Source organism: Aplidium turbinatum, chromosome 11 (genome assembly GCF_918807975.1).
Source record: "Aplidium turbinatum chromosome 11, kaAplTurb1.1, whole genome shotgun sequence".
NCBI lineage: Eukaryota > Metazoa > Chordata > Ascidiacea > Aplousobranchia > Polyclinidae > Aplidium > Aplidium turbinatum.
Window position 1 is genome coordinate 11375836 of NC_137482.1, and position 25084 is coordinate 11400919.

Here is a 25084-nt window from a genome sequence, read left to right on the forward strand (position 1 = left end):
TGAATTAACTTTTTTCCTGCGTGAAAAACTATCACGTGTAAAAAGCAGCTCCACAGCTGACCTCAAAGCAACAGTTGTACAATGTAGGCCTACGTGCAGTACTGTATAAACTAATTAACTTTTTTCCTGCGTGAAAAACTATCACCTGTAAAAAGCAGCTCTACAGCTGTGTCAAAACCGAAACAGCTCAAAGATCAATGCCTTTTTTGCTAATAAACAATGAACTTCTCTACTACTGTATGTAACGAGCTGTATTGCGCAAATTTCCTGTACCTTTCGCTGTAGTTTAAACAATTTCTTTGTTTACTGTATTTTCTGCGTGTCTTTTGTCAGTGTGGTGGTACATAGTAACCCTGATTGAATTATACACCTCTTTCTTTAATCAAAAGACAGTTGTGGAATAGTTTGCGGTAGTTCGTCTATAACGTCAATTCGGCTATAACGTGAGTTTTTGCAAATCCCCTGGAGGTGCCGTTATAGGCGAATTCTACTGTATTTATAAAATAGTTGTTGCTTGTTTGATATCTTGTGTTAGTGTTATGCTGATGAATAGATGAAGCATTTGTAAATAAATCACAATGCGTAGACGGATACTCATTCATATGAACTTTGTACATATGTTTTTTTATTTCAATGTTATGTAGGCCTATGTCTTTTAGTTTCAAGATGTTCATTTTGAAAAATAAAAAATTAGTGTGAGCATAGTAATTTTGTTTCGTAATTATTCTTATAACCTTTTTTTGTAATTTTATTAAAGGATCCAGTGCACTATCACAGACCTTTCCCCAGCTTGAAATACAATATTGCAAATGACAGTAAATGAAAGCGTGATACGCATCTTTTAAAGTGTCTGTGTTGACATAATTTCTGAGTTTAAGCAACGCCCATGAACCTTTTGCTACTTTTCCGCAAATTTTATCTATGTGATATTTCCATGTTAATTTGTTATCTATGCAAACGCCAAGGTATTTTATTTGATCTTTTTGTTGAATGCTTGTGTTACCAATGTTAATGTTAAAATTTTTTATGTGTTTTTTATTTGTTATTAGCATGTATTCAGTTTTTGAGAAATTTAACGATAATCTATTAAGCTTCAACCAGTTGTAAACTTTTTGCATTTCGGCATTCACATTGTTCTGCAAATTTATTTCACATTTGTCGCTCATCGTAAGATTGGTGTCGTCAGCAAATAGTTTAACATTCATGTTTGTTGAATTTGGTTAAGTCATTTATATACAGTAAGAAAAGAAGGGGTCCCAATGTCGATCCTTGGGGCACACCGCAGGTAACCTGTCTGATATAAATTGCTGATATAGCTTTTTAACAATTGTAATGGAAGGCCCCGAAAACCGTATGTTTGCAGTTTCTGTATGAGAATAGTGTGATCAACTGTGTCGAAGGCTTTAGCTAAATCAAGAAATACAGAGCAAGTTGTATCTTTAATATCTAGGTTAGTTAAGATGTTATCACAAACGTTTGACACAGCTAACGAAGTGGAATATTGTGGTCTAAATCCATACTGATGTGGAGTGATCAGGTCTTTTTTTGTTAGATAATTGTACATTTGTTCATACAGGCATTTTTCGAATATTTTGGTGAAGGGGGACAATAGTGATGTGGGCCTATAGTTGGAACAATTTTTTCTGGAGCCACTTTTGAAGATTGGGGTAACTTGAGCGACCTTTAGTACATCAGGATCTTTTTCGATACACCTTTATCGATACACTCATTGAATAAGTTGGTGAGGAAAGGGGCGATTATTGGTGAGGATAGTTTGACAAATCTTATAGGTATTCCATCATGTCCTGTACTTTTAGAGACAGAAAGATTATTAAGATGTTTTAATACTTCTTCTTGATTGACAGGTTTTAGGAAAAAGGAGAATGGGACACTTTGCAATTTCAGTAATGAGCCAGGAGACGGTAGAGGGATTTTAGATGCCATGGAAGGACCAATTTCTGTGAAATAATCATTAAAACAGTTATTTGTGCAGGGTTAGATATTTTTTCATTGTCAGTGCTAATTATTTCTTCTGGTATTTGAGCTGTGTGCTTATGTCTGTATTTGATGATGTCATTTATGGTTTTCCATATTTTTCCAGTGTTGTGCTTGCTTTGCGTAATAAGAAAACTGTAATGCATTTTTTTGCTTGCTCTTTGGTATGAGTAAGTACATTTCTGTACTTTTTGTATGTTGCTTGTGCAGAAGTGTTTGTTGGGTCTTTTATTTTTAAGAGATATAGTCTGTTTTTAGTTTTGATGGAGTTCAAAATTCCTTTTGTTAGCCATGGTTTGGTCTTGAGTTTTCTTTCTCTTCGAGACAACAATCGTAAAGGTGCGTGCTTGTTTAAAGTTTCATTAAAAGTGTCAATGAAATGATTAAATTTGCTATAAACTGAATCATTCCTTTCTGTGTATTAGTTGGTCAAGCTATTTTCCAGATCACAAACGAATTCATCAGCAACAAGGTTTTTCATGTTCCTTACTTTTTGTGTATATTTTTCTTGTTTTGGTTTTACAGAGTTTATCACAACTACAATCGGAAAGTGGTCAGAAACATCGTGAATAAGAACATGGCATTGAATTTTATTTGATTTGAGAAAACAATATAGTTTGAGAAACAATATACAGGTGCATGTAGAAAGCTTACATAATATTCTACTAAGTGGGGTTTGCCTGTGCGGATTGCAGTTCAGCAGTATCTTCCTCCTTCACTTTCACTATTTTGATATCTTTTGTCACACAAACATTCCATTATCTTTTCGACCTTGCTTTCTTTTACCAACTTCCAATTGTCTTATTCTTTCGACATGGGCTAATCTTGGTCTCTGCTTACGGCATGACATAAGGTAGGCCTTATGTAGAGTACCGGTAGTTATAAATCAATCAAGTTTATTCCAGTGTGGCTTCACAGACCTGTAGTACATTTGGAAAAGTCTGAGACAAAAATAGTCGTTGGCTCCAGCTCGTGTCCTAGCATTGATTTTGTTTTCAAGTTGACTTTGGATGCCAAGGCTATGATGGAAAAGGCATGGGCAAAAGTCATATTGTATGGAGGGTGGAAAAGTGATTGTTTTAACTTTTTTTTCTAATGGTACGTTTTATCTGAGTTTTCTTCGAAAAATTCAGTGCCTTCCCTAGTTCTCTTCTTTCAGAGTGACCTGTTACTAGAGATGGGTTTGATCTTGAAAATCCAACGGCACCTTGATCTTCAAGATCACTTTTTTGTGTGATTTTAACCTTGAAGAACCATTAAATCAAGATCACTTTAATATTGGAGTTCACTCTTACAAAGGATTTTTTTTTTAAACTCGTGCTTTACAAGGTAGATAAAGAACAATGGCACGGGAGTACATCATGCTATGTTATGATGATGTAGGCTAATTACCTAGGCTATACTGTGATACATAATTTTGTGTCGTGAATATTATTATGAGGCAGAAATGAAAGATTATAATTAGGCTAAAAGCTGAAATTGTTAGCCTATATCGTATTGCAAAATGGGCATCATTGTCCCCCCTGCCCCTCCATCCACATGAAAATTGAGGGCAGGGGAGAATCCGTCCCCACGCTTCCGGCGCCCCTGAACAGTAAGCCACTGTTAGCCTAATATGATCTGTGTACGTAGGCTACAAGAAAAAGTCCATTTTCAATAATTTCGTCGATGTTGCCATTTATAAATGTTTCTGAGTTGGTCATTATGCTGATATAGCCTATTCATTGTGTATTATTTCTTTGTTTTGGATATGGGCAGTTTTGTCTGACGCCACGCAAATAACTAATGATATCAATATCGCAAGGCCGTGATCTGTCCAGTAGTTATCTGCTCTTCAAATTAACAAAAATACAGTAGAATTCGCCTATAACGGCACCTCTAGGGGATTGCAAAACTGACGTTATAGCCGAATTGACGTTATAGACGAACTACCGCAAACTATTCCAAAACTGTCTTTTGATTAAAGAAAGAGGTGTAAAATCCAGTCAGGTTTACTGTGTATCATCAGACTGACAAAAGTCATGCAGAAAATACAGTAAACAAAGAAATTGTTTACAAAAAAAATAACCTACAGGCAGCGAAAGGTACAGAAAATTTGCGCAATACAGCTCGTTACATACAGTAATAGAGAAGTTTATTAGCAAAAAAGGCATTGATCTTCAGCTGTTTCGGTTTTGACACGGATTTCTCTACCACATAGCATTCAGCTTTTGCTGAATAATGTAGGATTTGCTCGCTATCGTCGTGACTTCGAAGTATCGGTCTGGTTGTTTGATTGACTTCAGGGCTTTTAATGGGGTTGAAACGGCTTCTAGGTCAGCTGGTTGGAAGGTCAGCTGTAGAGCTGCTTTTTACCCGTAATAGTTTTTCACGTCGGAAAAAAGTTAATTCAGTTACTTAAAGTCCCTGCTGCGAACGACGTAGCAAAATAAAGGGAAGACATTTTGCAAGCAGCAGCGCTAACTGGATTAAAAGACTGACCGTTCGTGGTGAAGGTGATGGCTTAAAGTGACGTTATAAACGAACAAAAGACGTCTGGGGACCAATAAAGGGTGCTGTTACATGCGAATTGACGTTATAGGCGATGCTATTGTAGCCGAACTACAATGAACGTAAAAGATAGAAATTCTGCCGGGACCGAGCGAAATGTGAAGTAATAGGCGAATTGTTTGTTTATCTTTATCCTGCATTGTGGGAAAGCGGACTTGAGCGCTATGCATCGATGTACGCCTTCCGACATACACCTGACCCACGCTGCAGCCGACGGCAATGTCTGTTTTCCGGTTGTCTACTTTACTTATGACTTAAATTTGGTACCACCCATTACTCGAAATCGATCACTAGGTAGAGGCAATTATCGTAAAGTTTCTTGCCCAGAGAAACAACAGCAAGTGCGGGTGGCTGGAGTCGAACATGCAAGCTCTCGACTGCGAGCCCAACGCGCTAACCACTCGGCCACGGCTGCCGGTTAATTAAAGGCGAATTCTACTGTAATAGACTGAGCAGGGGAAGCGGGGGGGGGGGGGGAGGATGCCCCCCTCCCATCAGTTTTTTTTGTGGATGGGGAGACAATGGTGCCCTTTTAAGGTCATGTAAGCTACCGCACAATTTTCAAAATGATATAACAATTTCAGCTATTCGCTTTTAGCCTAATTTTAATCTTTCGTTTCTGCCTCAAAATAATATTCAAAACACAAAATTATGTAGGCTATCGCAGTAGGTTAGCCTACATCATTATAACATAGCATGATGCCCTTCCGTGCCATTGTTCTTCGTTTATCGGACACTTGTAGTTGTATCATTACTCGACGATGAGCTGATAGCTGTGCATTATCGCTATATCTTACCTTAAAACTTAAAAAAAAATTGGCCTTTCAGCAACAAAAATGCCCTTCTTTCATAATCCTGCCCCCCAGTCAAAAGCCGTTCCGGCGCCCCTGAGACTAAGCTATATCAAACACATAGCTTAACTTTTATCCATATCGAAGTTACACACATAAAAAATGCGCTTATTTATGACAAGGGTGCCTCTACATGAAACTTAAGCGATGCAAGAAAGCATAGCGATCACATATATACACAGGCCTTGACAACGTAGGCCTACGAACTGGAGGCCTGAGTGAAAGCCGATGTAATTACCGGTAGCGACAACGACATCCAAGAAGTCTTGCATTTACTGTACTTCCAAAATTTAGCAATAGGCTACGTGTCGAACAAAGCTGTCACAAAAACAAAATAGAAAAAAATTAATACAGTTTTTGCAAAGAACTAATTAAAATAGGCTGGTTTGTAGGTTGGTTTTGAATCTTTATCCGCGGACTGACAAAGCCTTGATAGGTTATTCCTGGTAGTTTCGCGTACTTGTAGAGGCTCTTGACGCAGGGCCGGTTACCGAGATTGGCAGAGTGAAGTTTTCCGATTGTTGTGTTGTTGCCGGGGAATTATTCCATTCACTAGGTGCTGCTGAATGGAGAGCAGTCCTGAAATGCGTTGCTCAAGCGCACACCCCGAGAGTCGAACCAGTGCCGCGTGATCTTGAGCCCGGAGCCTAACCACTGAGTTAACGGGGCCGACAACAGGCTACTGCACCTCAAGCTACTGAGTAGTAATGTCGGGTTGCTCCGTATCTGTAAGCTACTGTTTGCGGACAGAGGCTTATTACGTGTACGGTAAATAAAACCGAAATCATTTTTACAAATTGTAGCCTACTAATTTGTCTTTGTCGACACGTTTTCTTCATCTCGTTTTCTCTCTCTCCTTGACGTGTCGATGGGCAAAAGACAAATCCTGCTGAAATTATTAATCATAGCCCAACTGATATGTTTTGTAGAAAAAGGGAGGCAAGCTTCAAGCAAAAAAGACCTCGAGTTTCTAAAGATTCAGTTTCATTCTAAAAGAATTCCAGTTCCAAAGAAAAAAGCAATATTAGCCAACCTGCCATAATATATTGACAAAATGTGAACGTTGAAGCGTGCTCGAGAGACAAATGTTCAAGGATTTTAGCATTGTGGTAATACACTCGCAATCGTTCGATTGACGGACCAGTAGCGTCGAAAAAGGGGTCCAAGGCAGGGATAATTTTGGACCTGGTCCCAGCATGATTTTAGGAGCCATTTCCTTTCAAATTGGCCCGAGAATTAAAAAAAAAACTTCCGCTTACTCTTTGAATATAGAACGTTTTTTAGAAGTGTTTTGATTTGAGGCCCCAGGATTTTTATTATTGGTACCAGCTCAAATTATTCTCTCAACGACCCTGTTATGGACACTACATGTAATGTTGTTGCGCAACACAATTGAAAAGATCTGTGCTGAATTACCCGCTTTTGTTTACATGATGAAATCATTAATCAATTGGGGTGCAATTTTGAAAAGTAAAGATTGTGAATCAATAGCGCTTGATTGGTTACCCTGCATATATTTGATTAATCTCTCTTCACCGCGTGGTAGTTTATGATTAAAATTATCACGTGACAAAAAGTTTGGACTTTTTGGATCGTGAAGCTGGTCTCTGGAACTGGAAGTTGTAGCCTGGTTTCTGAAGGGCAGTGGTGCCACTCCTAGTGTTTTTCCACTAGATCTAGTGTTTTTGGGTTGCATCTAGTGTTTTTTTAGCAATTTAGCGCTATGTTGGTGTGCATAAGTTTGGACAGTGTTCAAAGTAGCCCAACCTATTCTTTGTTTGGCTGCATCAATGCGTTTGTAGTGCTTTTCAAAGTGGACAGCGAGTTTTTTGTCTAGTTACACCCAATGATAACCAAATTTGAGATATTTAGCATAAATACTTTACAAAAAAAAAACACAAATGACTGTAAAAAGTCTTCAAAATAGACTAAAGTAGGTAGCGTAGCCTACCACATGAATTACCGTAACAGCGTGCGCGTATCGCGTTGCTCGCTTTAACGCTACTTCTGGTATTATGACATCACAACAAATCAAACAGTGCGGTTGTGATAGACTACTCTAGGATATTTTTCGCTTTTTGTTTACATGTTTTGGTACAATTTTTTCGTAATAAACGTTCACAGCAATTGCCGAGCCAACTTCAACTTTTGCCGTTTAGCCTCGGCAACGTTTTTGCCGAAGTAAAAACATGCTAATTTCGAAGACTGTAAGCAGGGGCATCTGCTCAATGTTATTACGCCACCAGTTAAACTGTCGCATACGCATGTGGATTAAAAAATAAAATTGTACGATTGTGCATGTGTACAAAACGTGAAGAAAATTGCGCGCTTTGTTTCTTTGCTCATTCGAGCGAGTGACGTAGGGTTGCATGCGCCGTGCGTGCACAACGCGTGCAAAATGTTTTTAAAAGTGCGGATGGTGTCAGTGCAAAGAAAAAATGAGTAAACCACACTTTTTTTCAGTTCACTGTCTCAAGCTGACAGCTTGCACAATTGCAAGACTGATGCATATCTTTAAAACCGAATCTTATTACCCGGTTTTATTGCCATTTTGGATTCGGATAGTTTAGGATCCGAATCCTTCTCGATTCAGTATTTTGATTTGCCCATCCCTACCTATAACATTTAGGCAGTGGTTATTTGACCGGCGCCGGTCTTTGAATCTGAAACACTATTTAACCGGTCATGATGTCACAATATAGGCACTTTTTTTCTTTTTCTCTTTCAAAGCAAAAGACGAGAAGCGCCTATATAAGTTCTAAATTTCGACAACTTTATTCAACTCGATCCGTGGCATGTATGACATTTCTCCGGTTGCTATTCCAGAGGGAATATTCCAGATGCTATTCCAGAGGGAATAGCAACCGGAGAAATGTCATACACGCCACGGATCGAGTTGAATAAACGACACATTACATTTTTGCTCTCAACAAGTTAGTTATAAACAATGCTTCTTTTAAAAAAAATGGTATGTAATGCGTTGTTCGGCAAACACGGTCACATCCTCTTATGACGAACGGAAAATTACCGTACCCAGAGAAAATCTCAAATTCCAGCAATTTAAAAAAACTCTAACTTTATTACTCACATTTGAAAAGACATAAAAAATACGGCTGTAGGCAACTCAAATTAAAAATTGACTAAAAAAATGCACTTCGGGTCAAAATTTAGTTAAAAAAATAATAAAAACAAAGGAACGCTCCCGGTAGTATCGAACTCATTCCCTCTGGAATAGCAACCGGAGAAATATCATACGCGCCACGGATCGAGTTGAATAAAGTTGTCGAGTTTAGAACTTATATAGGCGGCTTTTTAGGCGCTTCTCGTTTTTTGCTTTGAAGGAGAAAAAGAAAAAAAGTGCCTATATAGTGACGTCATGACCGGTTAAATATTGTTTCAGATTCAAAGACCGGCGCCGGTCAAATAGCCACTGCCTAACATTTATCTTTAACTTATTTTTCTAGATTATCGTAAGTTGCTTTTGGTACCATTTTGAAATAATCTAAATCCTTTTTCATCAAAAAGCAATTATGAGTGGTTACTTTGTTCACGGTGGAACACAATATCCGTAAGTATATATATAGTTTTAGTTATATAATGGTTTTAGTTTCTTAATTACAGTAAGCCTAGTCAATAGGGTGTACCATTTTGCAAAAAGTTTTTAGAAATTATTGCGGCTATGTATTACGGGTTTCCACTTTTGTTAAAAAGTATTTTGGTAGAGTTTCAGAATTTTCCCGCCAAAACTGTGGTTCTGCCGCCATTTTGAAAAAATCGCGTCCAGATAAGATATTATGAAAATCTGCAGCCTTAAACTGGCATAATGTGATCATATAATATGTCGATTACGGGGTTTTTGGGGTCGCAGAACACGAATCTGAAGTCAAAAGTGCTCTACGACAACAATTTTGCAAAGTGAAATTTTACCACTTGAAATTTATGGTGAAATTTTGCAGACATGGACACAACCTGACCAAGAATACCTCACCCCAGAATGAGCATTCCTGAAATATTGTCAAACTGTTGAAATAACAACACGATTCATTTACAAACAAATTGAGTTAATCACGATCCATCCCTGTTTCTTCTGCATGCTATTCCTTATGCTTCAGTCCTGATTGATTTCAATTCCCAGTATTTCATCAACACAATAGCCTACCAAAGTTATGCAAGCACTCAATTCACTGAATTTTTGACGAATTTCTTTAACAATTGAGTTTGGCTAAGGTACCTTTTTTGTAATTTGAGAACTGTGCCTTTGCATGGCAAGCAAGAGAGCTTGCCGGTGGCTTTCGTCAGAACACCTGTCAAAAAAATCAGTGATTAGCTTAATCCCGCGTTCCGCAATATCGTTGACCATCCTTACGTTCAAAACAAATTTGCTTAGTTTCTTATAATCACTGAAGTTTTTCCATTCTGATACTGGCATTTGTTGCCACTCTTGATCAGTAAGTTCCAAATTGCTTTCCCAATTGTTGCCTCCAGCAATGTAGCCTACAAGTACCTTGCCACTTCCCTGAATTGACAGCAGTCGTATCAAATACCTCCATCAATGACACCTTTCTCTCTCCAGTCTTCCACCAATTTTATAATGGCCTGTTCCTGAGATGATCTGGTGCCGTCTGGTCTCATGCACCCCCAGAAGCTTTCATTTCTGCATTACCTTCATCATCAAAACTAACGCCAGATACATATACACAGCACTGTTCTGATGAAACATTTCCTCTCATTTTCAGAATCTTACCGGCCCAGTGAATTATTGCCAAATCAGGGGCCTGGAACTCATCTCTGATAATTAATTTGGGAGTGAGAGGACCTATAGTCTTATTAGCCAGTCTATGAGCTGCTGTGACTGATATTAGTATCTTCGACTTGTATGCTGGACGCTTGAGCCACATAGCGAACATTGTTCTTTGCCGATAGCTCATCCAAGTCGATCAGATGTTAAAGGTATAGGCTAGGCGACGTAATACCCATTTTCTTTTCCATTCAGGAGTTTTCCAGTTGTCACTGTCACTTTCTGTTTCTTCATCTGCACTTAAGTTCAACTTGACGGTTTTCAGATTGTCAGCAACATCCTCTTTCTGTTTCCTTTCACCAGATGCACTGTGTCATTTTTCTCTAGCTCAGTCCCGTCTCTTCTACAGAGCATCTCTGCCCAATGCGCAACCTAGCCTACTTGATCTCTCTGGAGCTAATTTTTCAGATGTTCCAAATCTGTCTCCCAGTCAATAATACCGGAATGCATGAGAATTGATCGCTAAGTAGTCTTACATATATTCAGAGGATCCTTGAGCTTTTCTTCCATATCACGCAAACGTTTTTTTAAATGAATCACTATTATTCCTCTCACGCCTGGAATCAAGTTCTAGATACCAAGTTTCATACAAATTCTTCAGATGCCGGTCTATATCCGCATTTTTAACAATAACCTTTCACGATTACTTCTCTTTTCCAGATTGTTTCTCGTTTTTCTTGCCAAATACCTAACCCACGCCAAAATGATGTTTCCATACCAGGGAAATTTCCTCCCTTGCTATCACGATGGATTGGTTGATCGTTCTGTGACTTTCGTCTCTGAGGAACAATAGCCTAGCAAGAACGTCAGAGCTTTTAGGAAGCTTTGGAACACCTAGTCTTTTGCTAGTGTTCCCAATGAGGAAGAACTTTCTTTTTGGTTTTTGTGCCAGTGAGTGGTGTGCTTCACCGGCCGTCTCATTCAGTGCCATTTATTACTGATCGGAATCTTGTAACTTGCGTACGATCACTAGCTACTCTTCGAGTCACTGAGCTAATGATGATCTTCGTCGTGTAGAAGTAAAGCATTTACCCAGTTGGGAGAGTTCACTTCGGCTTTTCGAACTTTTTGGTCTGCCATGGGGTACTCTGTTGCCGTCCATTAGTTAACAAGCAGGTAGGTTAGTAACTAAGTACAGGCTATAGGCTATACTGTGGACTAGTTCGTAGATTTTCATCGGATGTGAAAGTACACAAGAAAGTACATGTTAATTTTTCCCTCATACTGATTGATATAATCACACCGACTAGAAAAGTTTATGCATAGCCTACATGCATTTCAAGGTTAAAATGACAATAAGATGCTCTTTTCATGTAAATCTGCGGTCCAAAACAGTGTGGTCACATCTATATGTCAAAATTCACTTTGCAAAATTGTTGCCGTAGAGTGTTTTTAACTTCAAATTCGAGTTCTGCGACCCCAAAAACCCCGTAATCGACATATTATATGATCACATTGCGCCAGTTTAAAGCTGTAGACTTTCATAATATCTTATCTGGACGCGATTTTTTCAAAATGGCGGCAGAACCACAGTTTTGGCGGGAAAATTCTGAAACTCTACCAAAATACTTTTTAACAAAAGTGGAAACCCGTAATACATAGCCGCAATAATTTCTAAAAACTTTTTGAAAAATGGTACACCCTACTAGTCAACTACCGTATCTTTTGTTGTTGCATAAGAGTTTTAAACTGATTTTCTATATATAAGTTTGGAATGCTGATTCCAAATCTGTAATTCAATGGCAACCAGTCTAAAATCAAGGACAGAAAAAAACTGCATTTTGTTAGCAATTCATTTGTGATTTCAAACACAAATTTCTTTAGGTGAAAACATGAATCATATCTAGTTCTAAAGTTATTAGTAACCAATATTGTTTTACCTAAGCAAAATTATTTTTGCACATAATTGTAGGCCAGGCTTTTGGTTCATTGTATAGTCGAGTCGCAATGATTCTTTTAGACTTTACAAAACTCCTAATTGCAAATGTTTTTTGTTGTTCAGTTTAAATCAACGGCCACCACAACAACAACAGCAACAACCAACCTCTACCAATGTAAGCTGTCAGTTTTGTAGTTTGTTGCTGGTTTAGAGCAGTCAGCAGTGCTTCCCAACCTTTTTCAGTTTGCGACCCACTTTTAATGCAAGTTTTATTGTGCGACCCACCGTGAGATATGACATCTTTCTTATGGTATCTTTACTATTGGCCGGATGCAACCTAGTTCGTACCTTCAGTTCATATCCTGAAAAGATCAAGAGAAATAATTAAAAAAAGCTGAAGTTGCTGATTGCAGTTTCCGCAAACAAACAAAACATCTTGGGATCATTATCGGAAATTTTAAAAAGTTTGCGGAAACTCTAATCAACTCTAACCCTTTTAAAAAACTGCGGTCAGCGACTTCGGCAAACTCTTAGGATCATTACTGAAAATTTTAAAATGTTTGCCGAAACTGCGGAAAAACGGTTCTATTTTTTTCTCTCGATCTTTTCAGTTTGTTTATTTGCGGAAACTCCGATCAGCGACTTCGGCTTTTTTAATTTTTTTCTCTTGATTGTTTTCTAACCCTAACCCCTTTTAAAATGTTTGCAGAAACTGCGATCAGTGACTTTGGCAAACTCTTAGGATCATTACCGGTACCAGAAATTTTAAAATGTTTGCGGAAACTGCGGAAAAACGGAAACTGTGATCAGCGACTTCGGCTTTGTTCTATTTTTTTTCTCGATCTTTTCAGTTTGTTTGTTTACAGAAACTCCGATCAGCGACTTGGGCTATTTTTAAATTTTTCTTTTCGATCTTTTCCTAACTTTAACCCTTTAAAAATGTTTGCTGAAACTGCGATCAGCGACTTCGGCAAACTCTTAGGATCATTACTGGAAATTTAAAAATGTTTGTGGAAAATTAAAAACTCCGATCAACGACTTCAGCTTTGTGCTGTTTTTTCTCTCGATCTTTTCAGGGGGAAAATTTTAAAATGTTTGCGGAAACTGCGATCAGCGACTTCGGCTTTTTTTAATTTTTTTTCTCGAACTTTTCAGGGTACGAACTAGGTTGCACCCCTACTGGCCTACCTACTGAAACAGTTAATGCGACACAACATACGGTATCTAATTGTTACATAATGATAATACAATAATTTCCCGGATGCCACCGATGTCGTACCGTACCCTGGGTTGTTTTTTTTGCTGAGACTTTTCGGTCATTTGTCCGAAATGACTTGAAAAAATTCGGTCATTTTTTATTTATTTCGGTCATTTTTAGTCATTTTTGGTCATATAGTCAATTGAGTATATATTTTTTCGGACTATTTGACTGAATTGACACAATTTTTTTCGGACATTTTGCTAAAAAATTGATCAATGACCGATGAATGACCGAAAAAATAAATACCCAGGTCGTACCCTGAACACGTCGTCCCATGCCAATTTCCTTCTTGAATGAAATCTAAGGGATGCACTAGTACAGTATTAACACTTTCTAGATGCTTGCTAGAATGCGCTGGAAATCATATTCTCGCAACATTTGTTTGTACCATGCAATGACTTTCAAACCCTAATGTTTAATAAGGATTCAACCTATTTTGTCCCCAGAACAATTCGTCCACCGATTTTGGGGTCCCCCGAAATGTTCAGGGGACGAAATAGGTTGCATCTGTTCTCAAAAAACCGTGTGTAAAAGTTTTGTAACAAATTTTTGAGACAATTCAGTCAAAGGAAATAAAGGAATGCTACATTTGAAATGAATGAGTGGCTTTATAAGTAGATTAGATATGAAATGCTTTGAAATATCCATCCATTTTATGATTCATGGTGGGTTTATTTGTCTTTGATTTGTAAAAATTTGGGCCTTTTTTAATTTAGACAATATCATAATACTTTTTTTATTCTTTTTATGGTGGATTTATAATATATAGAGCTAGTTTTAATGATATTAGCCCAAATGACACAATCTGTTTGCAATATACCTGAATGACTGAACGTGCTGGGGACTGTGGTGACGCAGTGATTTCAATGTTTCTTGTGTGAGGTTGTCTGTTCAAAGATATCACATACAGTGCTGGTAATGCAAATGTAAATCAAACTTTGACCAAACCAAAGCAAAGTTAAATAGGTGCCAATAATTAGGTGCCAATAATTAGGTTTCAGTACCGATAATGTACGAAATAAAATGTTTTATTTGTATGCAGCAACCATTCTATAGAAACACATCATATCCTACAACAACACAAGGCGAGTTCATGTTTTTTTGTTTAATTTTCTTTATTGTAACTTTTTTAGGATCTTGTAGCCCACCAATCTGTCATGACTGTCATGTTGTTTAAGCTAAATTAGAACAAAATGTTGTTTCTTTAAAATTTTAATCTAATTTGGTGAAAACCTTTTTACTCTAATTGTAGTTCAACAGTGCTTTTCAGCAAGTAAAAGAACTGTGCTGTTTTCCACCCCATGCAAGGAAAATGCAATAAAACGATCAAGATCAAAGTGTCATTCCATAGCTTAAGTCATTAAGAGTCATGAAAAACTCGATTAACTCATAAATTTCTTCTGGAATTCATTTACATCACAATGTCTATTATGACATCAGTGGTTTTGGTGCTATGATGTTGGAATGACACTTTGATCCAGAGTTGCTATATTAGCGTTTTTATCGAAATAGAAAATGATATGTGACAACTACATTAAACTAATTCTGTTTGACGCAGTTAGCCGGTTAGCTCTAATTCTAGTCTAATTTGTAAAAACTTGAAAGCTCTGATTATAATTCTAATCTAATTCCAAAAAGCTAAAAAATTGTAATTCTCCAACATTAGTATGTCTTTGGCTACATATGGTCAACACCTTTAAACTCTGTGATTTTATTTGCAGTTTATATCGGTTTGTTTATCATGTACTGGTTTTGTAAAATTTCATAGGACAAACTCCTCAGTATTCATCATACGGCACTTCAAGTGGAAATACGTTTGGTGGTTCTTCATCATCATCCTCATTTAACTCTACTCAGTATGTTCAAGTTGTAAATGTTATATATTATATCTTTTTAAACTGCAATTTTTATGCTTGCTGGCAGAGCACTGATAATTACTATTGCATTAAATATTAACTTAACACTAAAGAAGAGATGAAGTGCATGTTGAAGATGTCACATTGTCACCATGGTTTGTTTTTAGCTGCAGAGTGTTTTATTATCTAAATGGTTAGTTTTTTTTTAATTTTTTAATTAGTATAATCTCAGATAGAAATGTGTTTTCAATTTGGTTAGTGACCAATGGTCACCATTGTTAACAATTCTTTTTTGTTGTTTGTGTCTTTTGTAGATATAATACAGCCACTGTATCAACTCCAAGTGGATTTGGTCGTAATACCGGATCCAGTTATTCTAATACAGGGTTTAATTCTTCATCTTCTGGTTATTCATCAGGCACATTCAATAATGCTGGTAAGGAGCATTGTATCAGATTATTATTATCAACCATGAAGTTGTCTTACATAATTTTGACGTTTTGGTAGTTATGCTTGGTGTAGTTTTTTAACATCAACACATGTCTGTTGCTGTTTTTGTGTGTTCAACCTTGACCCTGCAGTCCATGAACCCGCGCTCCCCTGAAAACATACCATCAGTAGTTACAAAGGTTTGATTGAAGGACTGTGTGTTTGAAGTCTTCTTACTTTTAAATCTCAATTATATATCATAGAAAGCTAATTTAATAGCATGCTTAAACATTTTGCGCATACAGATGTAACTGCGTCACATTGCGACTTTGTGGGCTAAATGGTGTGAAACAGTTTTTACACAAACTTTGTGCGTGCAGGGCAGATTGACCATTATTGTAATAAAGACAGCAAATAATCAAGCTCTTCCTTTACTCTCACACTGAAACTAGATTAAAGTCCAGTTTGTGATAAAACTAGAAATCGTACTAATAAAATATTCCGGTGAAAATTGGAATGTACGATAAGTATATTCAGTAACAAAGCACACCAAGCTGACTTGTTTCTACCAGCTCAATGACCCATACATGCAATAATCTGAAGATCCACAGTGTAGTGGCCACCTCTAATTGTTTTGCTGTTTTTATATTTTACAGCAACGTCAGGTAGTTATGGTTCTGCTCCTTCCACGCAATCGACTTACGAAAAAGGCTTGTATAAAGCTGCTAATGCATACTACGCGAACAAGCAAACAAGAGGGAGTTACTCTAGCGGCAGAGGTAGAGGTGGCCGGGGTGGAACACGCGGTGGCTATTCACAGCCGGTTTGTTAAAAATAACTTTATGCAGCACATAAAAGTTTGGTTGTCAAACAAACTATACTTAGCAATGCTCATCTTGCTAATTAGAAATTACAAGTTATCCAGCTTGTAATATTCGTCCTTTTTACATTTGAATGATTTTACATTTCACTTGTGCAGAGGTTGATTCTGGAATAGAGTCCAGTTTGTAGTAAAATTGGTAAACGATTAAAAAAAAAACTTCTGTAAATAACGGAATGCAATGGTTGTATTCAGCAAGAAAGTTCACTCAGTCAATCTATTTTTACCAGCTCAATAATCGTATGCATACGTTGGTTTAATGTAAAAAGGGCCGGTTTTAATGTAAACTTGCATTAATTAAGCCGACTAGCACTTTGATATAGAGTGGTAGTGACATACGATGCATACAGTGATGCTGAGTTTGTTTGCCGCTGTTTCGTGTATTATGAAACGGAAACGATTCAGATACATCCTTCTGCCTCACGTATGAACGGAATCATAATTTCACCGTCACTGAATAAGGCTTTATTAGGTGATGCTGTTTACTCTGCTAAATTAAGATATTTCGGACATACAGCAAGAAGCAACTTGTTAGAAAATTTGATGTTGACTGGGATGGTGCAAGGCAAACGAACAAAAGGACGACAAAAAATGAAATATTTTGACAATGTCAAGCAAATTACGTGAATAAAAAGTATGCCAGAAGTACTAGCTAAAACGGGTCTGCTACTATTCGGTGAGTCCGATTCGGTGAGTTCCTAACCTCTAACCCCTAATCCTAACCCCGAACCCTAAAACAGCAATGATAATTAGGCTACGGTACCCGATAATTTAAAAAAAAATTGAAAAAACCCCCGTTAAGGGATCGAACTCACCGAATCGGACTCACCGAAACGGACTCACCGAATCGGACTCACCAAAATGGGCCATTCCGAGCTAAAACAGAGCAAAATGAAGGAAGTTCATATGGGAGGCCACAGCTGATCAACATGATTAATTTGTTATGGAAGAATTTACTTTGCAAAACTTGACGGAATGTCGCTTGAATTAAAATGTTTCTTAGTGGTATATCCATTCTTCTTTCTCCTTGATTTGTGTTCCGTTTAAAATAGTGCTGGATCTGATAAAGTTAGAATTGGTTCAGGTTTGAGTTTACCATAAATAATACATGATTTATTTCTGTTGATATTCTCAGCAAAACACTGGTCCGAAACCTATAAAAGCGACAGAGATTAAAGCTTATCTCTATGCGTGGTGTGGTCAAAGGAAACTAAAGCCAGAATATGACGTCCAAACTGAAGGCAAACTGCCCAAGAAAGTTGCTTTCAGCTGCAGGGTAAGTCTTAATTTCATGTATATTGCTATTACAAATGATCTGCTCTGTGTTACATGCACATTGCACAGGACAATCAGGACATCATCAAATGTTCTTGCTTTTTTACGTTTTGTGTTTTTAGCTTCACATCAGCGGATTGGACTTTGTTGCTAACGTCGAAGCCAACAATAAGAAAGACGCTCAAAGCAAGGCTGCCTGGTCCTACTGTGAAAATCTAGTTAAAATGGGCTACATGAAAACATCGGAACTGCCACCTAAACCAGTATGAAAGAAATTTTATCTTTTTTCTTTGCAGATAAAGCCCCTTTTTATGTAACTATGTTGTTATTGCTTAGGATAAACGCTAGTTTTAGAGAAGTTGGAACAGTTTTGTCGCTTGAAATTAAGTTTATTGTTTATTGTACTTCGATGACTTTTTCAGGAGGATCTAAATGCATCAGCTGGAGCTGAATCCATGAAGACTGATGACAGTTCTCTTCCTGGTGAAACGGTGGAAGCTGTGAGTGTATTTTCTTTCGTGTGTTCATTTTGTTTTTGATCAACCTTGGTTTTGATCAATTTTCCTCATTTTATCATACTTCTTTATCTATCATACTTTATACAACAGTCTTGCAAGAGGTAATAATAATAATAATGCTTGTTATTATGTAACACATTAGCGCTGTATCCATCGCAGAATGCGTTGCTCTTCAGCACTTTACAGAGCAGACAGTGTCAGTGCAGCTGTATGGAGGCGCAACTGAGTACATTATTACTCGAATCCATTCCGTTGCTCAGTGCCAAGCAAGAATTAGATTCAGTACCATTTTTAAAAAGTCTTTGATATGACCCGACACCAACAGGGTATCCAGCCCATGCCTACCGATTCAAAGGCGGACGCACTAAGCGACCGAGCCGGTTTATAAAAAATTAAATTCTTTCACACTGTTGATTTTAATTTCACTGGAAGAGGAAAATGGACAGGTTTGTGACAGTCACAAACTTTATAAGTGATGTGCAATTATTCGTCTGTCCGTTAAGCTAGACTGGCTTGCGCTTCGTGCTGATACGAATCAACCTATTCTCTTTAGCAGAATGATTAATCGTAGCTCGGTCGTTACTTTGCAGCCTGCAGGAAAAGGCGGATGGAACATCACCAACTCTCGTCAGCGTTTGAACCGGTTCTGCCAACGTGAACAGACATCACCGATATTTAAGCACACCACGCTTGGTCCAGAACATTCTAGAATATTTATTTGTGATCTCACTGTCAGCGCGCAGAGTCTGAAGAGAGGTACCAGAATTTGTTGCACGATTTGCGTGATTGTTCTTTCTTTGGTTTGAATCTTGTTCTAGTGCTTAGCATTATGTGTGGATTACTCTTCTTGTGATGCGGGACCACCTGAAGCTATCGCGTTTCTATGCAGATATACCAAAGTACCACCGGGGGATGTGTGTCTTTTTAAAATGTATGCGATTGCTCTCAAAACCCTTTAATAATATTTCGATGATAACTTCCTTCACACAGAGTCACAATTACTTCTGTACATTTGCGTGAATTCATAATTTACTTGATTTGTTTTTAGAGTTTAGTGCCAGTGAACGGGGAACAAACAAGAAGCAGGCCACAGCAAAGTGCGCACTGGCAATGGTTTGTCAATTATTTGAAGAAAATTTGATAGAAAAATATGGAGATCCAATCAAGCACGTTAGCGTTGGTGGACTGATGGGCGGGAAAGCAAACGCCCCGTCTGATGGTGCAACTGTCAAGACGGACGATGCTTCCTCTGCCGCAACCGCTTCACCTATTCCAGGTCAGAAGCGGAAGGCTGATGATCAGGTGATTGAAGATGATCTGACTATTTGTTATTTATTAAACTTGTTGTTTAAGGAGTTCTTTTTTTCAACAGCCGAAATAAGTTTTTTTAAATGCGTGCTTGCATGGCTCAAATGCTTCACATGTGTTTCAGTCTGCCCCTGAAACAGTAGATGAAAACGGTAATTGGACGGTGGACAACTCACGCCAAAGGCTCAATCAATTTTGCCAAGTGAAGAATATTCCATGCGTGGTGGTATACGAGGAAGAAGGAGCACCCGGAAGTCGAGTCAGTCATTTTTTCCTAGATTACTCTGTGAATTATACTAGCGTTGTTGTAGTTAAGTAAGCAATGACCGAATTGCCGTGTACAACTGTACAGTGTTTTGGACATCTATGATGCAGAATAATTAGGCAGGTGCTCAAGTAATGAGTCCGGTGGATGCTCCAATGTCTAGTCCGACCCCGAACACACAGCCGTTACTTGACAAGCCACTTAAAGACCTGTCCAACAACTTGATCCAATTTTTCAACTACAAATCCGAATACCATAAAACTATTATGCTTGTGTATGTGTAAACGCTGTGTTGTTCTAATCAATGTAACTAATTATGTATTTCAGTCTTACACTGCCACTTTGAATATCAAAGTGAAGCCTGCTGAAACTGACGAAGAGAAGGAACTGAGTGCTGTAGCTAAGGGTCAGAGCAAAAAAGTCGCTGCACAAGGTTGTGCTGTTCAGCTGCTCTCGCAGTTATACAAACTTTCTATTGTCGAAGCTTGCCCGAGTCCTGGCCAACAGCCGACTAAAAAGAAGCAGACAAGACAAAGCGTGAGTGTAAAAAAATTTGTAACCATTGAACGCTGTGTATTTCCATTACATCATCTGTCATGGCTGGTTTTTCTTAAACTTCAATGTTTTTCTTTGTAGTTGGATTCAACTGGATTGAACATGCCGAACTACTCAGACTACAGTTTCATGCCGTTTGGAGTAAGTGATCTGAATAGTGTCGTGTGCACGTTGACTTCCCAGACATCAAATCAGTCGCGTTTTACATTAAAAAAAACTAAAAAACTACTGATTTGCTATCTTGTTGCTCTTGTTAAGAATAAATGTGTCCAGTTATGGCGATTCAGATTGTTTCGGTACTATAAGTCACTCACTATCTTCATGTCATAAAAACACTAGAATGGTCAGTTCGCCATGGGAGGGTTTGCTGGATTCGCTCGTCCTCCACCTTTGATGAGAAGAACGCCACACCAAGACGCTTATCTCAACGGAAAGCACAAATCCATTTATCCAACTGAGCATGAGTTGGCTTCCCTTCAAAGATCAGTTCGAACCGTGGAACTGGCATTGAAAGAGGTCTCGGACGTGATGGTGGAGCCAGATGAACCAATGGCTGAAGGAGAGAATGGTGAAACGTATGTATGCCAGGTTAAGCGGACAACACTGTGATACTGTAGCAATCGGTAAAACTATTTGCCGACTGCTGCTACGCTGTAAATGAGCTTTTAGTACACTTTGCGTTATTTTCATAAACCGTTCATTGCTTCACTTTGTTCTAGAATTTTTTAAATCTCGTATTCATGATAATTATAGATAAGTTATCTTTGGGCATCATATCTTAGTTGAATCCTTGACGATACTTATTGTAAAGTATTTACTATTACTTCGTTGACGCTGTTGCATTAATTAAGCCGACTAGCATTTCGTCTTGAAATGTTAGTGACATACGATGCATACAATGAAGCTGAACTGTTCCACTCAGCTTCAAACATTTTTGTGGCTTGGACCGTTTTGCGACAGTGGACAAAGTTATATTTGCAATTAATAAATACGGAAACGATGAGGGCAGTGTTTGTCAAGAGTTGTTTTTTTCCATTGCAGAAATAAAAAGCAGAAGTTACAAGGAGTGATGAGAGTCGGTGCACTGGCCAAGGGTTTGTTGCTCCAAGGAGACACGAACGTCAAAATGGTGCTACTTTGTCGGGAAGTCCCCACTGTCGTCTTACTGGCGAAGGTTGCTCAACTTCTCCCAACTCATATTAAAGTGAGTGATTGAAGTATATAAAGTTACCATTCAAAATTTACATGGAAAGTCTCGTGTGTTGGGTTGTTGAGCTTCTGAAGAGTTGGTTGTGAAGGGACTTCGGCCACAGAGACAACGATCTAGTTGCTCTTATGCTTAATTAACAGAGACAAAGACCTAATTTTGTTAATTTCGTAAATGTTCTATTGTTCTAAACCCTTAATGTTTCAGGCTGATGAAGGAGACTCATTCTCAGTAGAAACCAAAATGCAAGAAGCTGCCGTCGTTGTAACTAACCACGTTCTCAAAACTGAAACGTGTCCTGCCGCTACTTGGGTTATAACAGTGATTTTGACATCACCCGTCATGCGTTCAGTCACCGAAGGTTAGTCTGATACTACCTCGGTTAGTGCAATTTGTAGTTGACAGTGGCGTGCCAAGGGCAATGGGTGCATTAAATTTAGTTATTTGCAGAAAACGAATTTTTACGAAACTTGTTTTTAATATACAAGCACAATTATTCATCAATCACAGTCCTTGCTCTGGCAACTTCACTGATTACCAGCTATGTATCATTTGGCGATATGTTGCTCCGTGGCAGGCTAAGAGAGCCGTGCATAGTCCACTTAACCCTTCAACTGTCATCGGTACTTGGGACCAGATTTTTTGCAACTTAATTTACTACTGTGCTGCCTAACCAACAGGAATTGCTTCAAGAGTAATTTAATGATATGAGTTCACTGTGGTGTCTTTCTTTGAATATCCTTGGCAGTTACAGGGTTAAGACTGTCAAGTTCATAAATAGTTTTTGTGCAAGTCTCTCATAGCCATCCGCTCAATAATGTTCTTGTTTTTATTAAAATCATATTGCTGATCGACCTTGATGTCATGGGCACGCACACGACGTGAACACGTTGCACGTTTGTGTACGTGTGCGCGTTGTGTACGCATGTGTGCACGTGCAGAAGCGGCCAAGGATCTGCCTGGCTCCCTCAACAAGGAAAAGTGCCTGCAAGCACTAGCTGAACTTCGCCATGCGAAATGGTTTCAGGTTTGAAAGCCGAGCGCACTTTTCGTTTGTTTCTGTTAAATACTTGCTGTTGATTTTTACTTTATTTGTGGTTTGTTGATGACTTAAAAATTTTAATGTGTTAAACCGTATTTGAAATATGGTAAAAATACAGCAACTATTTCATTCGTCACCGAAGATCCCATTAGCCATCACTAGCAGTCTGTACGAGTGTACGTGCAAGCTCGCCCAATTGTCAATTTGAGCCAACGACTTATGCTGGCCTTAAGCGATGTTGTGAACTTTTTCACAAGGTGACAGATGTTGATATAAGTTTCTCAAAGTTCGGTCACGATTGGGTATGTCGTGAATGGGGTTTGAAAGATAATAAAATTGTCTTTAATTTCATGTGTTTTGTTTGTTTAAAAGTCATTGTGACCTCATCAAACCGACAGTCCATCCAAAATAATTTTTGTTTTACAATTTATCGAAACGAAGATTTGCTAAAACGAAACTGGTGTTGAAGTGAAAAGAATTATATTTTTTTCTTTGCAGAGTTATACACGTAATGCCATTTATAGTCACATAGTTGTTCCGTCGATAAGCTGTCGGAGTCCTTGCAAACCAATGTCACAGCTTGTGGAGTTTTGTCTTGCAGTTATAAATTATTTTTGCCTTGCCCTTTTGCAAACACAGTGTTTCGTTTTAGGCTTGTGCGAATGGCCTTCCTTTATGCGTCATCATCATACGTATTCTTCGCCACATGACTCGGACCGTGCCGGAATGGAAAGCTTTGTCCGACTGGGTATGCTTAAGCTGGACTTTCTCATATTTCTTTACTAGTTTACTTTTTACTGACTAGTTTACTTACACTACTTGAAATCGTACTCATGTTTGCGTATTTGAAGACTTCTTTTGTTACCAAGTTCTCATTAAATTGCTTGTTACTCAGACCATCGAACTGGTGACTGAAAAGGCTTTGGCAACATCACCGGTACCTGTCTCACTTGGAACAGCGTTTCTTCGGTGTATTGAGGTCATTGGATCAGGAATCCTTCTTCCAAGTAAGGCCAAAAATGTATTTAAGTTGAAATTTCAAAGATTACAAGAAGTCATGTTTAGATTCGAAGTATTGCACTTTAAACTAGTGACAAGCTTCTTGTCTTCATAGTTTTAATTTTTCTGAGTAGGTGGTTCCGGGCTAGCAGACCCATGTGAAAGAGAATACTGTGACGCAAGCGCTGGCATGACCGATCAAGAACGAGAAACTGTCACTGCTACGGCGCAGGTAATAAACAGGTTAATTACAAGTCTTCTGCTACTGTTTTCCTCGTCTAGAAAGTTAATATGGCACAATAGTAAAGTTTTTTTGTCTCTTGTGACTGAAATAGCGAGCACACTTGTTGTATTTATACGCAGATGTTGCATGAAGCTTATAGAACAACTGAGTGGCTTAAGGAAAATAGTGTAATGTGCAACGTATAATTTCATTTCTTCTGCTTGTATCATTCACAGCTATTTCAGCGACTGATCATTTATCGCAAGTCTTATAAAGTTCTCAACATGGAGCCGATCGAGTGGACATCGCCTGGCAGAAAGTCGCTCGACAGCACGACCAACAATGGCGCAGACAAGGCAATGGAATCATAAAGACTTAATGTTTTAAACATGGATATCATACAATCTCGTCAGTTAAAGCTGGCCAGTGGCCATGTACAGAATGAAAGCATAGTCGTCGAAAGACTTTTTGTTTAGATAATTGTGCGAAACACTCACGCTTCGATTTAAACTGTCCACTGCGTACCATGTGAGCATTACTTTGCTGGAATTGGCATAATCTTGGTTTGCATAGAAACTTTCGTGTGGCGAAGCAACAATTTAGTTGGTTAACAGAAGGATGTTGTAAAATAAATGTAAATGCTTGTCTCTTATGTTTTGTGAGTAGGTTCGTTTTCCCAATGTTGAGTTTAGTGTTTTGCTCATTAATGCATGTTCGCATTTATTAATGGACACGGAAGCTCATCCGGTCAGTCTGCATGAATAAATTTCACAGTACCCATTGTCATCTGTGCCACTGTAAATAAAATAAGATACGTTGGTGAAGTCCTCCAACTGGGCAGAATGAAGCGGGGTCCAGGTAGACCAAAACTTTTTGGAAAGAACTTGTTGAGCGTGACGTTTTAGTTCTGAACATGGACTCTGTCGACCCAACGGACAGTGAAGTGTGGAGAGGAAGACTTCGCCCTCGACAGACAGACAGGCCACACCCTCAACATGAGGGTTAATATTCATGGCCTGTATAATCAAAATTGGTTGATGATGATGACCACTGTATTGATTTCTTATTTTGAAACCACGGTGTAGACAGCCATTTTAACTTACGGTAGCCTACTCTAATCTTTCCACCGTTTAGGGTAAAGAAGCAGAACTTCTATAAGTTCAACTTATTTCTATCGAAGTTATCTGCATTTT

The 25084-nt window shown here is 38.3% G+C and overlaps 1 protein-coding gene across 1 annotated transcript; it reads left to right on the top strand.

The window, feature by feature from the left end:
* Positions 1–8858: 8858 nt before the first annotated feature.
* LOC145779898 (uncharacterized) lies at positions 8859–24672 on the top strand. The gene is made up of 22 exons (XM_082591573.1): positions 8859–8964; positions 12197–12248; positions 14377–14419; positions 15103–15190; positions 15505–15626; positions 16276–16442; positions 17635–17775; positions 17897–18037; positions 18197–18274; positions 18883–19048; positions 19341–19594; positions 19725–19859; positions 20193–20402; positions 20502–20561; positions 20760–20995; positions 21462–21624; positions 21835–21988; positions 22569–22654; positions 23322–23417; positions 23565–23676; positions 23803–23900; positions 24128–24672. Exons 1-22 carry the CDS (start codon positions 8927–8929, stop codon positions 24260–24262), a joined length of 2775 nt encoding a protein of 924 aa, XP_082447699.1. The 5' UTR covers positions 8859–8926; the 3' UTR covers positions 24263–24672.
* The last annotated feature ends 412 nt before the right edge of the window (positions 24673–25084 follow it).

Coding starts and splice junctions, on each gene's coding strand:
- LOC145779898 (XM_082591573.1), top strand. CDS start 8,927: ATGAGTGGTTACTTTGTTCACGGTGGAACACAATATCC. Junction 20,996..21,461: donor GAAGGAGAGAATGGTGAAAC/GTATGTATGCCA, acceptor TTTCCATTGCAG/AAATAAAAAGCAGAAGTTAC. Junction 23,901..24,127: donor CTGTCACTGCTACGGCGCAG/GTAATAAACAGG, acceptor TATCATTCACAG/CTATTTCAGCGACTGATCAT.